We start from the raw sequence: 17,903 nt of genomic DNA, 5'->3' as shown, positions 1-17,903 counted from the left end.
ATTTAGAACATGTTTAAAACTACTTATACAGAAAACACCAGCTTTGGGCTGGGCATGATGACTCACGCCTGTAATTCCAGCTACTTGGGAGGCTGAGGCAGGAGAATCACTTGAACCCATGAGGCAGAGGTTGCAGTGAGCCGAGATCGCGTGCCACTGCATTCCAGTCTCGGTGACAGAGAGACTCTGTCTCAAAAACAAACAAACAAACAACGCCAGCTTTCCCAGTACATACAATGCATTTTATATATGCTTTGTAGTGGATTAAATAATCTATACACAAGTGTGGTCACTAAAGATGAAATTAAGTGAAAAAGTTGTGGGTCACTGCCTCAAATATGTATCATCTAATTTAATTTGAAACCAAAACCTTATAAACTTACTAAGCAAATTTCCCAAAGGAGGAAAGTTGAAGAGAATCTCAGCTTTGAGAGTCAACTATTTCATTTAAGCAAAAGGAGGCTTTAGAACTTTACTTGTTTTTACCAGTTGTTTTAGCCAAGATTTCCAATTTATCATTAAAAATGCTGATGATTTAGCATTAAAAATGCTGATGAGGAACTTAAGACTCCAAATAACTTTTAATGTGTCTGAATAGCAGCAAAAAAGAAAGAGAAAAAGGTAAAAATAAAGTAGCAGATATTTAAGGTAATAATAAAGTTAGCAGTCAACTGCCAGAAGAAAACTTAGGAAAAACTCTTCTGGACATTAGCCTAGGCAAGTAATTGATGACGAAGACAAAAAAGCAAATGCCCAAAAACCAAAAATAAACAAATTAAAAAGCTGCACAGCAAAAGAAATAATCAACAGAGTAAACAGACAATCTATAGAACGGGAGAAAATATTTGCGAATTATGATTCTGGCAAAGGACTAATATCCAGAATCTATAAGGAACTCAAACAGTAAGAAAAAAAAAAATCAACTCCATTAAAAGCTGGGCAAAGGGCGGGGTGCAGTGACTCACTTCTGTAATCCCAGCACTTTCAGAGGCTGAGGCAGGGGGATTACTTGAGGCCAGTAGTTTGTGACCAGCCTGGCCAATATGGTGAAACCCCGTCTCTACTAAAAATACAAAACAAAAAAAATTAATTTCTAAAAAAAATCTTTAAAATTTTTAAAGGAAAAAGAAACACACAACAGATAAATATGATGGAAACTAAAGATCCTAAAATTTACAGCAGAGTACAATCAATGCTCCTTTTGCTAAAGAAGGGAATTTCCAAGTTTTGCACCAGCTACAACATTCTGGTGATTTCCAAAATCCCTGCAGAGCACATTAAAGTTTGTGAGGCTGTAGAGGCCAAATTTTTCTAAAGAAAGTATTTGTGATCCCAGGAGATTTAAAAAAAAAAAAAAAGGCGTTAGGCCGGGAGCGGTGGCTCACGCCTGTAATCCCAGCACTTTGGGAGGCCAAGGCAGGTGGATCACGAGGTCAAGAGATCGAGACCATCCTGGCTAACATGGTGAAACCCTGTGTCTACTAAAAATACAAAACATTAGCCAGGCATGGTGGCGGGCACCTGTAGTCCCAGCTACTCAGGAGGCTGAGGCAGGAAAATGGCGTGAGCCCGGGAGGCGGAGCTTGCAGTGAGCCAAAATCGTGCCACTGCACTCCAGCCTGGGTGACAGAGCGAGACTCTGTCTAAAAAAATTTTTTAAAATAAAAATTAAAAAAGCATTAATTTTATAAGCAAATAAAATTTAAAGTAGGTCAAAATGTTTGTCTTCAGTGTTCCCTGCCTTAACATTTATAATGTCACATTACTAATGGTATTTGTAAATAAAAGCAGCGTCCAATTAAGATAGTTATTTTTATGACTGAAGGGTGGAGAAAGAAAATCAACACTTGCTACAAAGTTGGAAGGCAGCTAATGTATTCTATAAATGGTATATTTTGAAAAAATAATCTTTTTATAAACTCTGGTATAAATACAAACAGCCAAGACAATGTGAGGAAGAAAAAGTCAAATTATGACATTGTTGGTCTTTTCGGAGTAGACCTGAAGGCCTCCATTTAGGAGACAGTATCCCATACATTCAAAACACATGAATCTGAGGAAATCAATAGTACTACTCAGATTTGTAATACTAATCACAGAAACACAAATAACAATAGCAGTTAGCGTTTGAGTTGTCACCCCATACCAAGTACAATGCAAGAGGAAAGAAAAAAAATGAGGAAGGAACCCAGACAGCACAATGATGTAAAAAGGGCTCTTCATTCAGAGCAACTAGAACTTATAAAGTAGTTCTACTCCTGGTTTTATTACTATCTCTGCTTGGTGACCATGTGACTAAATTTCTCTGGCCTTGGTTTCTCCATCTGTAAAGTCAGTGAGTTGAACAAGATAACCTCTTAAGATCATTTAGCTCTACAAGTCCACAATTCTGAATCAAAGGACTACAGACCATTTAATTGGATACAAGGTGAGTCGAAATTTCTAGTAAAAGAACTATTCACTATTTTAGGCACAAGTACATAAACCTCTGGCTGAGAATAAAATTTCTGCCACTAGTGTGTAAGATTAACAGGAAATAGACATTTTTATCCAAAATAAAATGTTCTATAGGCCGACAGATCTGTTCATTAGGCAACGAAATTTTCACCTGTCCTGACCATATTTTACATGTTAATCTCCCAGATAAACATGATCACTACTGTATCACCACCCAAACGAGAAATTAAATGCATATTTGAAAACCAAAATGTCATATATTTGTAAGGAAGGGCATAATTTTGTGTTTCAGGTTCTAAGTGATTACAAGTATACAGCGAACCAAATGTCACCAACTTTTATCTCTGCCTTGCCAGGGCACATGAGGAAGTGAGGAAAATCTTCAAGATCTCTTCTATTCTACAAGAGATGGCAGTAGGCCAACCTAGCACCTAACCTGGTCAGCCAGAGGTAAAGACTAGCTAAGTAACACTTGCAGAATGATGACTACTGGGTACTAGGAGCTATAAGAAGTGGTTTCACAGAGTATTAGTCCCATTTCACCAATGAGAACATTTAGAATCAGGGCGATTAATTTGGCCAAGGTGACGCAACTAGTAAGTGGTTGGGCCAGGATTTAAATACAGGTGTTCAAACTTCCAGGTCAATGCTCTTAGTCCTACACTATGCTGAAGAAAGAGGGAGTCAAACGGCGACACAGCTGCAGTGACTTAACTCTTAACAGATCACAGGTGAAGCAGTGTACTGAGCAGCATGCACCCTTTGGGACAAAGGAGTGTATTAATACTTGAGAAGTGGGACGGGAGGTAGAGGGGTTGGCAGGAGAACTAGAAAGAAATGCAAATGAAGACATTCCAGGACAGCTCTCTCCAAAAGAATGCAAATCATTTATATCCTAGTTCATCCATTCAAGAGTAATTCAGGAAGCTTTGCACAAGTAAATAATAAGTATTTTTAGCACACTTTAAGGTTTAAAGTAATACGCATAATCAACAAGCACTGTGAATCATAATGGAAGGCAAGCGATTTCACCTATAACAAGACAAAGTGATTTTTTAAATAAAACTGTTTTTCAGAGGAATACTTACTATAGCTGGTATATGATCCGTATACATGCACATACATGTACACATATATAAATGCATCAGTTTCCTCAGAAGCATAAATTAGAATAAATGCATTATCTGATTCACTATATGAACATCTATTGAATTAAAACAAAAACTTACCTTAGATGAGACTATTCTATTATCACAAAATCTTTGTGCAACGTAAGCTTCTGTTCCCGAAACTGAATGATTGCCAACAAACACTGTGCGTGTGCCAACTCGTTTCTCTTCTCCAGCACACTGACCAAGAGAAAAGGGGAAAAATTCAGTTTTTCATCACATTTCTCCACACTTCTACCAAGTCCAGCATTCTTGTCTAAGCATGTTGGGCTATAATCTGGGGAGAAAGCAGTAGGGAGAGGAGAAAACCTTGTTAGGGAATTCAAAATCCACTAAGCTCTTACTTGCTGACATAGTAAAGATTAGTAAAAGTGCTGTTTGAACCAACTGTTCTGAGGTCAACAGTGCAATTCTAAAATGATTAAAGAAAGTACCCTAGAGAAACAATATTTTTACTGCCAATCATTTTTCTTTCATCCACAGCCCAAATGAATCTTAACCATAACCTTCACTAGCAACACACTAACTCAGAAGAATGGACTGGGAATATTTCATTTATTATGCAACTACTGAGGACAACCTTTCAACTACCTTACTAGAGAACAGAAAGCATAATGCAGATTACTTCTAAACGCAAAATAATTGTGTGTAAGCGTAAAGGTCAGAAATAGAATGGCTCCCTCTATTGAATAAATGATCAACTTTTTCTAAAAAGAAACTATAATTATTTGGCTTCACAGGATAGAGTTTATTTTGCAATCTCTCAGAGTCTTATTGTTGTAAAGTTCCATTTCACGCAATATATTTCTCATGCCCATTTTACATGTTTAATAAGTAGACTCACTGAATCTACAAGTTTCAAGATTGGGCTCTATTTTATCCCACCCTTTAATTTTGCTGAGGCCTCACTCTCTTCGCTTAAATCAGGATAATACCCTTTTCTTATATAAATTTGGGACAGTCTCCTTTTAGGGTACTGTATTACCATATCTGAGACTACCACATATTTAAGTCAAAGGATGTATGACAGAAACCAATATCCATTTATATATTCCCATTATTTTTTAGAAATATAATTCCCCAACCTAAAATGTTTTAATATACGTAGTCACAAAGATTTTCCTTCCTTTCAATGATCTATTTAAAGGTCAAAGGTATAAATCCCACCCTCAAAGTAATCATTTTAAGCAAGACTACTTAGAACTTGCAGTCTTCCAATTATCTACAATGTCTGAATGTACTCCAGTCTGAATTTGTGCATCTTATGTAGATGGTATGTAGAAAATTATTTCTTCGTTTACAAATTAAAAATCACCCCAAAGTATAGATAAAACCTCTTTGCCTTGCGTTTTCACTTAAGCTTATGGTATTGCCTTCGAAATTTGCAAGGAATCATGCAAAAAGTAACTGGGACAAACTGAAGTAGAAGAGAGATTCAGGCTGTATATAACTCTGGAAAGCTACTCTGGCATGTGCTAAGGGAATTTGTGGGATCCCTGGAGACCTGGAAAAAGTCAGTTAAGTATCCATGCTGGACAGCTTAGTTATTTATCTGCCTGCCCAAAGACAAGGCATTTGAACAACTGATTGTCCAAGGTCCTTCACATGCTAAGAGTAAATGATTCAGAGGTAAATTTTCACACAGTTCCTGGAAACCAGTAAACAGTATCTTTACCAAGTGGTAGCTTTGATTTAGGGGCTTACTTCTCTGTTTGCAACTGTAATATACAGGTTCTGACACAGCTTACTGATAAGAGCACCAAATTTTCCATAATATCCATTTTGTAAAACTTAAAAGTGAAAGTGTGTGCACCTGCCAGATGTATAGTTTATCTGGCTTCACCCCAGCTCCAACCTTCTGTTGCAGGTTAAGGCCTCTCTGTGGTCTCCACAACAGACCTGACTCTTATAATGTACCAATTTGAATTACAGAAAATGCCAAGTTCACGTATACACTGCAATTTGCAACCTTTAATATTCATATGGCTGTTTAGTTTTTCACACAAGGAAGAAGTGGCTGCAGAGTAAATGAGGCAGAGTTACCTTTTATACAAGTTCTTAGTTAATTCTACAAGTGGAAAAGGGAAAGAGGCAAAGGAGGTAGAGAATCAGTGAAGTAGGATATGTTGTGTGCTGTCAATATAGATTTTTCCCCTCAATTACAGCAACCACTGATTAACTTAAAACAAAAATGGACTAGTGCTTTCCCAATTCTGAATTGTCTTCTACTGAATTGTCTTCTACAATCTGTGCCAAAGAACAAAAGGAGAAAACAATACAATTTTTTTAGGCACACTGATATTTTTATGAATTCCCTACATTTGAATGACATTTCCAGTTTTACTAAGAGCTTTCCTCATATATTATCTCTCTGATCTTTTTTGAAAAAGGCCTAAATGACCTCTATCTCCATTAAATTGGAGAAAATGGATTGAAATTACTATGCAGGTTTGGGGTTTTGTGTGTGCAGATCCCAGCAGTGATTGCTGTTAGATGATGAAACAGAAGCCTGAAAGAAGCAGCAGAATGTCTACTTCTGAGCATTTTCCAAAATAGCACAGTCTCTTTACCCTAAACAGGTTTGGGTTGAGAAGTGCCTGAAGACTGGGGGTGGGGTAGTATGAAGTAGGTGACTTTTCCATGCCTGTTTTACCCTAAAAGTTGATGAGACTGCAATGTCTGGTGGAATTTCCTGCAACTGTATAATAATATTTGGTTCACATAAAAAATAGCAATGTTGAACTCACATAAATTTCACCATAACTGCCCACCTGCTGCCAATATAGAGTGTTAAAACAGTGGTGGTTAGTTCCTGTGATTTTGAATAATGTAGGTGTCTTTGCCAAAGCAGAGAAACGTTAAGTAGAAATCATTTTTAAAATTCCCATTTGGATGGCACGCAGTGTAGTCTGGAGTGGGAGTGTGTGATTCCTGGCACCTCATAATGAATTGTAATTCATTAGGAGTCCATCCTGTGCTGAACTGCTTCCCATTCAATTGTCCTTAAGAACAGCATTTCTTAAAACTTGAAATATGCTGGTACTGACTCTATTTTAATGACACATCACACTATATAATAAAGTATGGCAAATATTTAAAAATGTTTACAATATATGAATTAACAGAGAAAGCAATGTAAATTTCTTTCTCAAGATAAAAATCAACCTTTTGTACTCCTAATTTATACCTCCATAGTATAAACTGAATACTGTAAAAAAAAAAAAAAAAAAAAAAAAGGCAAGTAATTTATACTCCAAAATGGCCTCTCAATAAAAAACCTAACAGAGTAATCATTTAACTGGAAAATCCTATGTCTTTGCTAGTCATAAAAAAAATGAAAAGCCATTGGAAACAAAATTTGTTCCTTGATTGCCTCCAGACCTGACTAGATAAGAACTGAAGAAAAATAGAGACCTCAATACAAGACTGTTACTATAAAAGCTGGCACAGGATCTGAAATAAAGCCTACCTCTGTATCCTTTCCAGGTGCTAGAAGACTTATATTTATCAGTTAGCCATAGATCTTTGACTCCTAATCCTGGTCACAGCTTTAAACACAATACTGATGCCTTGTTCTTTTATTTAATATTTAATTTTTCTGGAAGCTCCCCAGGTGACAATTCTAATTTGTAAGCACTGTTGAGAATTACTGCCACAGACTCTTTCAAACAGTGATTGTCCTTAAACAACATCCTACAAGTTTTCAGTATGCCAGCCATAATCTTGCACTATTTCTTTAATTTAAATAAACAATTTGCTTTCCAAAGGTTAAAAATACAAATAACCCTCAAATAGTGTTCCACCCAACCATTTTAAGCTGCTCACAAAGTAAGATTTCCCTTTGACAATTTATTTTGCATGCGGTTATCTCCCATCAATTATTCAGATCACTGATAATGAGAATTACAGGCCCTGATATAACGCAAAGCTACTTGAATTATCAGCAAATAATCTTAAAACTGATGTAATCCCTGGCAGTTACAGCATTATTTTTATTGGTCATCGAACTGCTTTCTGTAAGCTACCACAGCAAATAAAAGTATTGGCTCAAAAATGAACAAAAAAATTTATTAAAATCTGAAGACCTGGCAATGATGATTTAAAATGGTTCTCCACGCTCCAGTCCAAAGCTATTTTCTTCTCTGAAGCAGGAATATTTTTGAACAGCATAATGTCTTAAAAAGGCCAAACAAATTCAAAATTGAAAGAACATTTCATCAAAATTTCAGATGTCTACTAAAAGGCTCCCAGAAGTCAGCATTTTCATACTAGGGCTGAAGGGGTGGGGGTACAGGGAGGAGATCACTACAGTTCCAGGAAACATTTCCAGTGTATTAAGCTTCTCGGTTAAAATAACTACAATGTATTCGGTGATCAAATTGCTGAGGTTTCCAAGCCCACTCCACTATAACAACCAAAGATGAATAAACCTGATGTGTAATTTACAATCATAACTCTAAAATGATCCTTAAAACTGCACTTTTCAGATTTTGCTTTTACTGCAACTTAAGTGATTAAGCTGTCTCTCCTCCTTTTGCCAAAGGAAGTGAAGCAAGACTGATGGGGAATTTTGTGTTGTTCTGCCTTTAAAGCTTAATTATGGTCATATTTACTGAAATTCTCAAACACCTGACCAAAGGACAAATGAATACGCAAAGCTTATTCCTAAACACAAAGATTTCTCTAATTAGGCATTACCCAATGGCAGCACATTTAATTGAATAAAAACTGCTATAGGAAATGGACATTAAGCCTCACACAAACACCTAAATCACCAAGCACAACGCTTAAGAAAAAGCACTGACCATGAGGATTTGGATAAGAGCAATGCCTTGTTTGCAAGCTCAGAGTGGACCTTTCATTATCTCAAAGTGATCCACTGAGCAGTTTAATTTCACCAGGGACAATCAATTCTAAGTATTCCCAATCTGATCACCCTTCCCCCACCATGCCCTTACTCCAAGAACTTCAGGGCTACAGAAATTGTGGCTCTAAAGACTGAAATGCAGCTTCATTAAAGGATTGCTAGTAGAAAGTTGATGGATCAAAAATACTGTAAACATTCTGTGATTCAGGATTCTAACAGGAATTTTATCTTTTAACGATTCAGGTTCTTCCATTTATAGGAAGTAACCTGCGACTCTCAGTGTTCCTTTGGGGTCTCAGCAACTCAACTTTCCTTATTAACAGAATCTTTCCTAACACAAAGCCTGACAATATGCACAAAAATTTAACTAGCAAGTATACAAAGCCTCAGAAGTTCCCTTTCACTTTCACCCTACCCATCTCTACACACAGTCTTTCATTCCAAACACTTAACAAAATTTAAAACTCTAAATAAGGAGATTCTTAACTCTAAAGATAGGAGCAGTGAGGCTGACAATCCAGCTAACCATTTACGATTACCCTCAGGAAATGGATAAAAATATACATGCAAATAAAAAGCAGGAATAAAGCAGGCCCCAAGACCTCAAAACTCAACCTGGCTGAAAAGAGGAGAATAAAATATATATTACAAACCTCAGAGGCTGAAGGGAGAGATGGGACCATCTGCATACTGACATGCAGAAATTTGGCAACACAATGGCAGCTAAATCTCAGAGAGAATGCTGCAGATTATCAAGCAACTTGTACCAACCCCAGTGATCCTTGTAAAGTTTCCCAGAACTTGGGAAGTGAGCCAATTATGGCTTGCCTAGTTCCTGTACTTCCATGGGAGGCAGCAAAGGAAGCATCAGACAACAGTCTATTCCTTAAGAGCTCAAAGCAGTACTCTGGCGGCCTTAGCCCCATTATTGCACCATTTAACATCTTTTTGTTATTCTTCTCAAAAGACCTGATTTGCCTTTGCAACTTTCGTATTTTAAGGTGTTATTATTTTAAAATATCCGTATCTTACATCACACAGTAATTTTTCCTCATCTTGGGAAGTTCTTTTCTAATCCCTGCCTACAATAAATGGACCACAATAAAAAGTGGGGCTAAACAATAAGCTTCTGAGGAAAGTTGAATTGAACTTTTAGTTGTAGTTTAAGAGGAAGAGACATAATCTAAGTATTCACTATTATACAGAGTTTCCCCACCCTAAGAGAGTGACTGTAATACTGTAAATTCAAGCTTCAAAAACATATGCAAGAATATATATAAGGCCTAAGCAGATGGTTTATGTGGAAAGGTCCCTTAGGGATGGAAGATTTTTCTCACTATTTAGATATCTCATAGGTAAGAAAGTTATATCTCAGCAGCCAACAGTAACATCTAACAATCACAAGGAAAAAAGTCACTGGATATTAGGGAGAAAAATGCCTTTACCAGTATCATTACCTAGAAGAGAGAAATTCTCATCCAAAAATTACTTTCTAGATCACCAGAGAAGAATTTTTATTACAGTGTAAGAAGAGATAAGAAACTCTAACTGGAGCAAAAGAAAAAAATATCGTAAAACGGGTGTCTGATGATCCGAACAGGGTTTTCTTTCTTTTTTCAATGATAGTGTCATTACTATAAAAGTGATAAGTTTTCTAGAAAGGTCTGCCAGTTCAAATATAAGTTGGAGTGTGTCCAGCAAAAACAATGAATGCACTTTTCCAAGTAAACTGTTAAATACCATACAAAAAGCAAACTGGCTTAAAAACTGCCCGAGTTGTAAATGTAATTAATTTAAACAGCACATCCGGGCTATAACTTTTCTTAACATCCCCAACAAAAGAGGTAGGTAAAAAGCCAGTTTCTATTGTGGAGCACGGCTTAGTTGAATAAATGAAGAAAGTAAGGGGTTTTGGGGCAGAGGGTGCATTCTTCCTGGACCTGGCACAGTGGCTTGGACCTGTAATCCCAATGCTTTGCTTGAGGCCCAGAGTTCCAAACCAGCCTGGTCAAACACGGTGAGATCCCTGTCTTTACCAAAAAAAAAAAAAAAAATTTATTTAGTGGAGCATGTTGGCACACACCTCTAGTCCTACCCACCAGGGAGCCTGAGGCAGGAGGACCACGTAAGCCCAGAAGTTCAAGGTTACAGTGAACTATGATCACCACTGCACTCCAGCCTAGGCAACAGAGTAAGACCCCATCTCTTTAAAAAAAACATTCTTCCTATAGGGAAGGCTTTCAGGGCAAAATCTGGAGGGGATAGGGGAAGCAAGACAGTTATGACTCTGAGAAATATTATTTATACCTTTCTTTTTTCTTCAAAATGAGACCTGGAGAAAATGACTTAGTTGAGCTTCATTTCCTTATCTGTAAAATAAGGGCACATAACGTAACAGACTGCTTACAGCAGGATTAACAGAAACACCCAGAAATCACTTTAAATGACTGTAAACTATTCGCAGGAATGAAGGATGAGGTTTGCAGATGTTAAACTATGGGAATATTAAAACTCTTAACGACTGGGACAGCATGGAACTAGGCAATGTCCTCAACACAACCCACATGTAAATGTTTTATTTAAAGCAAGAAAGTTTCTGGCTCTACAGAAGAGGCACAGGACATTTTGGTGCTACTCCTGCCTAAAAGGGCAGGATGAGTTATGGTCCACTAGCAGAGAGTGCTTGGTTTTGAAAACAGTTCTTCAGTGTTCATGAAGAGGACTAGAGTTAGCCAGGGAGGCTGACAAGTGCCATGTTTGATGACAACTGACGGCCACTCGAGGAGCTTATGGAGGCTGCTGTCCAGAACATATACCGTTAGTATTTTGGAACTGTTGGTCTGACACCCTGACAGTAAAAATAAGAATTCGTTTCTCCCTTTGTGGCAGAGCACACAGGCGCTTGGGAACTGCACGGGAATTATTGACACTGTCTCTCCATCATCTCTTCTCTCTCCCCAAAGCCTTGGATTTGAAGCTTTTGTGCACTATAAAGACTGGATGCCGCTATAAATGTAACAGGTGATCTGATTGTAATTATTCCTAAAACATGCTTAAAAGCGACTATATAAATTAGCAAGACGTTTGAAGTGCGATATATAACTTGGATATTGAAGCATAAAAGAGCATGACAAATATTCAGTAATGCCTTACATATAAATAAAAATTGTTTAGATTGCTAAATTTTAATGTGCCTTTGAGTACTGCCAACTAGGAATGCCACAGTAAGATGAATGGCAAGAATATCAGGATACCACACTCAATGTTCCCCAGACTGAATTACATGGAACAAGTTAATAATGAGGTTCCTTAGAGAAAGGGGAAGCCCACCCCTCCTCCTGGCTATTCACAATGCATACCCACATAGTAAAAGCTCCATAAAGTCTTAAAGAAACCTTTTTTAACTTTGTGTAAGTCAGCATTTCCCAGAATTTTTTGACCACAGAACTTTTTTCCCACAAGGAAATTACAGTGACATGACATTCTGTACAGCATGTTTTGGGCAATGCTACGGGAATACACCTCTTATCTCAGCAAACATGTCTACATATCTGGGCTACATCTATGCTAGAGTCTACTGGTAGGAAAAACATAAGGTATTCACAATCAGCTATACTGGTAAAGCACTCAAGGGTATGAGGTGAGATCACTGCTGCATTTGTGACGATTTCTATCCATGTATGCCAAAAATGGGTAAAATTAAGTGTTTGGCTATGATCCTAGGTGGGTGTTTTTGCTTCTAAAGCTTAATAAAGAGAGGGAAGAAACCAGGAGATCGAGGTCCTATTAGCCTTCTACCATCAATTCGTCTATATGTATCTTGTGGAAGTCCTGGCATTGGTTTCTTCATATGTAACTTGGAGGGGACTTGACCAAATAATCTGATCTAAAATGAAGCAGGGGAAAGTGGGGCCAGATTTTCTTTGAGACAGAGTTGCACTCTTGTCACCCAGGCTGGAGTGCAATGGTGCGATCTCGGCTGACTGCAACCTCCTACTCCTGGGTTCAAGCAATTCTCCTGCCTCAGCCTCCTGAATAGCTGGGATTACAGGCGCCCGCCATCACATCCAGCTAATTTTTGTATTTTTAGTAGAGACGGGGTTTCACCATGTTGGCCAGGCTGGTCTCGAACTCCTGACCTCAGGTGATCCACCTGCCTCGGCCTCCCAAAGTGCTGGGATTACAGCCGTGAGCCACCGCACCCAGCTAGTAGGGACAGATTTTCTAGCAATAAAACTTGAAGTGTGGCCGGCCGAGTGCGGTGGCTCACGCCTATAATTCTAGCACTTTGGGAAGCCGAGGCGGGCAGATCACTTGACGTCAGGAGTTTGAGACCAGCCTGGCCAACATGGCAAAACTCCGTCTCTACTAAAACCACAAAAATTAGCCGGGCATAGTGGTACACATCTGTAATTCCAGCTACTTGGAGGCTGAGGCAGGAGAATCACTTGAACCCGGGAGGCAGAGGCTGCAGTGAGCTGAGATCGCACCACTGCATTCCAGCTGGGTGACAGAGCGAGACTCCATCTCAAAAAAAAAAAAAAAAAAAAAAAAAAAAAACTTGAAATGTGGCTTTGGATGTTCCATCATTTGCCACCTGTTTCAGCCTAGTCCCCTAAAACAAAACAAAACAAAACATTCAAGGGTGAGGAAGAGATTACTCCCTGTTTCAGGATAAAGAATAACTTACAAACTAATATACACGAGAAGACAATATACGTGGAATAAAAAATTGCAGGTTTGGGTGAGGCACGGTGCCTCATGCCTGTAATCCCAGCACTTTGGGAGGCTGAGGTGGGCGGATCACCTGAGGTCAGGGGTTCGAGGCCAGACTGGTCAACATGGCAAAACCCATCTCTACTAAAAATACAAAAATTAGCTGGGAGTGGTGATGGGCGCCTGTAATCCCAGCTACTCAGGAGGGTGAGGCAGGAGAATCGCTTGAACCCGGGAGCTGGAGGTTGCAGTGAGCCGAGATCGCACCAATGCACTCCAGCCTGGGTGACAGAACAAGACTGTCTCCAAAACAAAAACAAGCAAAAAAATGTCAGGCTTCAAAGCAGAAAAGGAGGGAAAAAAATCAATGAAACATCATGAAAAGTCACAAAGACCAGGGAAAGGTTCATGTGCTAATGCCTTTAAAATAATGTTTAAGTCCCACATTTTCTTAATCCAGTTGGTCACTGATGGACATTTGGGTTGATTCCAAGTCTTTGCTATTGTGAATAGTGCCGCAATAAACATATGTCTGCGTGTGTCTTTATAGCAGCATGATTTATAAGAAAATGTGGCACATATACACCATGGAATACTATGCAACCATAAAAAAGGATGAGTTCGTGTCCTTTGTAGGGACATGGATGCAGCTGGAAACCATCATTCTCAGCAAACTTTCGCAAGAACAGAAAACCAAACACCGCATGTTCTCACTCATAGGTGGGAACTGAACAATTAGATCACTTGGACATAGGAAGGGGAACATCACACACTGGGGCCTATTGTGGGGAGAGGGGAGGGATAGCATTAGGAGATATACCTAATGTAAATGACGAGTTAATGGGTGTGGCACACCAACATGGCACATGTATACATATGTAACAAACCTGCACGTTGTGCACATGTACCCTAGAACTTAAAGTATAATTAAAAAAAAATGTTTAAGTACAAACTGACTAGATAAAACTCCTTCAGGGTGCTACTTTTGGTACACTAGAGGGTACACTGGTTCTTTCAGGCTTTTAAGATGCTCACTTAAAGCACCACAGTAGCAATTTACTTAATGGTAATCTTTAAATGTGAAAAAATGAATGCCTTCTCAAACGTGCCTGTTACCCTAGGGAAAGTGTTTACTCCTCTGATAAAAGGGAATGAAATTCACTTCCCAGCAACCAAGGTACAAACAACCGCAAGTAAATCAGGTTAGAATTAACTACCATAAGGGCAATTTTTAAAATTAATAAACCTCTTAGAATACAAATCTTACCTGTACACAGGATTTCTGCAGTCAAATGAAAACACATACACACACACACACACACACACACACACACACGGGGGCAGGGGGGAGAGATAAAGCCATTTGAAATAATTTTTATTAGAGTGTACACATTCAAAATTCATGACTTTGCGAAAACAAACACCACTCACACTAAAGGCCAAACCACCCTCAAACCAAACAATTTTCCACAAAACAAATGTTTTTTACCAAATAGGACAAACAGTAGTTAGAAGTTCTATTCAAGTATATGCTTGAAAATAGCAATGGGGTATTTCTAAAGCACACCTAGGGGGTATCCAGAACCATTATAAGAATTTACAGCCAACATTAAAAAATGCCTAGGAAGCTTTAAACAGAAACTAATGCTTTCAGCTAAATCATGAAACAACATAGTAGTTGTAGGTTTCTTCATTAAGAAACCTTTGCTCAGTGGAATGCAAGCAGCTTAGTTATGACTAGTACTCAAAAATTAAAGGTTCATAAAGACTCAATTCTCCTGACTGCAATGCATTTCACTCCACTTTGCATTATTATAAAAAGCGTATGTGTGTGCAACATATTAATGCAATTCTAAGTCTATTCTTACTCTACTTTGCAAACTCAGATATGATGTAAAACGTTTTAAATGCTGTCAAATAGAAAATAGTTATAACATTACTTAATGGTAGAAAAATGGCAGAACCCAATGAAATATAGGCAGTCCTCAAAGAATGGAAATTAAAGTGCATTTGCATTGGTAGCATTATTAATGAGGACTGATAGACCTCAAATTAATGGTGGACTGATAGTCTGATTACTTCAAATGGGCAGGAATCTGTAATGATCTTTATATAGTCAGTGTACTTGAGTATTCTATGATGTTCTGCTGACATCCCAGCTTGGCTCCCAGTCATTTACTATAAGCAAATACAACTATTCCCTGCATGCTGAGCACAGCTAAAGTAAAACAAAACAAAACAAAACAGAAACAAAAAGAAGAAGGGTAGAAATACAAATGTGTCAAACCAATAGAAAATTACCTATGATGAGAACGTTCTGCTATAAGACTACATGGGGCTTTCTTATAATTCTCAATGCGACTCTCAAAAGACACCTCCAATAGAAGAGTCGTTAAATGCTTTATATGTTCAGAAGGAAGAAACTTCTCTGGATGTGAGATTAGTCCTTTAGACTGCTTCTTCAATCCTAAAAATAGTATATAAGAGAAAAAGTGGGGTTCTCCTAATAGTTGCAGGTCTGTCTCAGAAAGCAATGTACCAGAATGCTGTTGGACTCAAATGTTATGAATTTAGAATCCAATTCTTTCCAGTGTACCTTTGAGTTTCACTTCAATTTTCATACTGTGAAATAACAATGTGATAAAGCACCAAGGAATGAAATATTCACTGCAAATAAGGGGAAGTTCATTCACGCATTCCAGAAGGTGTGAATGAACAGCCTGAAAGAAAATAACACGTGTTGGCAAGGATGTGGAGAAACTGGAACCCTCATACAGTGCTGGTGGGACTGTAAAATGATTCAGCTGCTATAAGAAACAGTTTGGCAGTTCATTAAATAGTTAAACATAGAATTACCATATGACCCAGCAATTCCACTCCTAAGTATAGGCCCAAAATAATTGAAAACAGGTATTAGAACAAAAACTTGTGGACGCATGTTCATAGCAGCACTATTCAAAAGGTGGAAACAGCCGGACGCAGTGGCTCATGCCTGTAATCTCAGTACTTTGGGAGGCGGATTACCTGAGGTCAGGAGTTCAAGCCAGCATGGCCAACATGGTGAAACCCCGTCTCTACTAAAAATACAAAAATTAGCTGGGTGTCGTGGCAGATGCCTGTAATCCCAGCTACTCGGGAGGCTGAGGCAGGAAAATTGCTTGAACCCAGGAGGCAGAGATTACACTGAGCGCAATCACACCACTGCACTCCAGCCAGGGCAACAGAGCAAGATTCTGTCTCAAAAAAAAAAAAAAAAGATGGAAACAACCCAAATGTCCATAACTGATGAATGAACAAAATGTGGTATATCCATACAACGAAATATTATTCAGCCATAAAAATGAATGAAGCATTGGTATGTTCTAAAATGTGAATGAATCTCAAAAACATTATGCCAGTGAAAGAAGCCAGATACAAAAGGTCACATATTGTATAATTCCATCATATGAAATATGCAGAATAGGTTAATCCATAAAAACAGAAAGCATTTTGGTAGTTACCAGGTGCTAGGGGGAGGGGAGAATCCAGAGTAACTAATAAGTATGGAGTTTCCTTTTTAGGAGATAAAAATGTTCTGGAACTCGGTACGAGTTAGTGGTTATAAAAAATATAAATGTACTAAATTCCAATAAATTGTTCACTTTACAATGGTTAGTTTTATGTTATGTGAATTTCACCTCAATAAAAAAGTAACTCCCTTGACTAATAGCGGGTCACAAGGTAAATCTGTTAACACAGTTGATACAATCATTCAACCAATATTTATCGAGCTCCTACTATGTGTACAGCACTAGAGACAGGGTGATGAATAAAAGACACAGTCCCTGCCTTCAAGGAGCTTAGAGTATAGCAAGAGGGGAGACCAGGCATTCATCAAATGCTCATACAAATCAGCTAAGTGCCAAGAATGATGGCTGCACAGTACCCTGAGGGCTAACCTAGCCAGGACCACACAACAACCATGTGCAGCACAAACCTGGTCATATTGCTCCTCCAGGCCCCACTTGAATGGTTTCCCACTGATCTTAGAACTGAAAAATAAAATCCTTATTCTGACCTATAAAGTTTTATACCCAGTCTGGTCTCTTCCTCCTATTTCCTCAAGTTCATCTGCCCTCCTCTTCTCTTTCTCTATTGTAACCAATTGGCCTTTTTTCCATTCCAGGTAAGCCGCAGGACCCTTCTTGTCCCTCAGTATTCCACTGTTTCCCTCAGCATAGAATACTCTTCCCTCTTTAACTACTGATAATAATCCTTCAGATCTCAACAACCATAACTTTATCATTAACCCTTCTCTGGTGACAATCAAAATGAAGACAGACCAAGAACTTGTTCTCCAAAATCTATGCCTGCCACAGGGAATTTACAATGAGCAAAGCAAAGTATGAAGAAAATCTCAATTCAGTTTCTCAAAAAGCCATAATACCAAGTCTCTTCAAAGTCTCCCCCAGAAGTCTCCTTAAGCATACCTATCAAAATTTACTAAAAGAAATCCTGTGAGAAGTCCTTGACTTTGCAGAAACTGTTTTAAGAAAAACAATCTTCTAAGTAGTTTCAGTAAAAACAAGGCAGTGATTATGACAAAAACTTTGTATAGTCTACTACGACACTTTAGTTCATTAAACATAATTTAATGTGACTGGTTATTGTGATGCCTTGTTAACTGATTTTAAACATACTTCAGACAATTTTCT

The 17,903-nt window shown here is 38.2% G+C and overlaps 1 protein-coding gene across 7 annotated transcripts in view; it reads right to left on the bottom strand.

The window, feature by feature from the left end:
* The window catches only part of ATP11C (ATPase phospholipid transporting 11C (ATP11C blood group)), a 202,657-nt gene that overhangs the window by 94,010 nt on the left and 90,744 nt on the right, over positions 1 to 17,903 (bottom strand). For 6 of the 7 annotated variants that reach the window (XM_007992853.3, XM_007992856.3, XM_007992854.3 and 3 more), the window contains one exon: positions 3,687 to 3,806. In XM_007992853.3, coding sequence (XP_007991044.1) covers positions 3,687 to 3,806 — 120 coding nt within the window. Of the gene's footprint in view, positions 1 to 3,686; positions 3,807 to 10,800; positions 10,819 to 17,903 lie in introns of those variants that run through there. The other variant, XM_073013386.1, reaches the window with a different exon arrangement.

Source organism: Chlorocebus sabaeus, chromosome X, assembly GCF_047675955.1.
Source record: "Chlorocebus sabaeus isolate Y175 chromosome X, mChlSab1.0.hap1, whole genome shotgun sequence".
NCBI classification, from domain to species: domain Eukaryota; kingdom Metazoa; phylum Chordata; class Mammalia; order Primates; family Cercopithecidae; genus Chlorocebus; species Chlorocebus sabaeus.
Note: the sequence above shows the minus strand (reverse complement) of the source record. Positions and strands in the feature narration are given on the sequence as shown.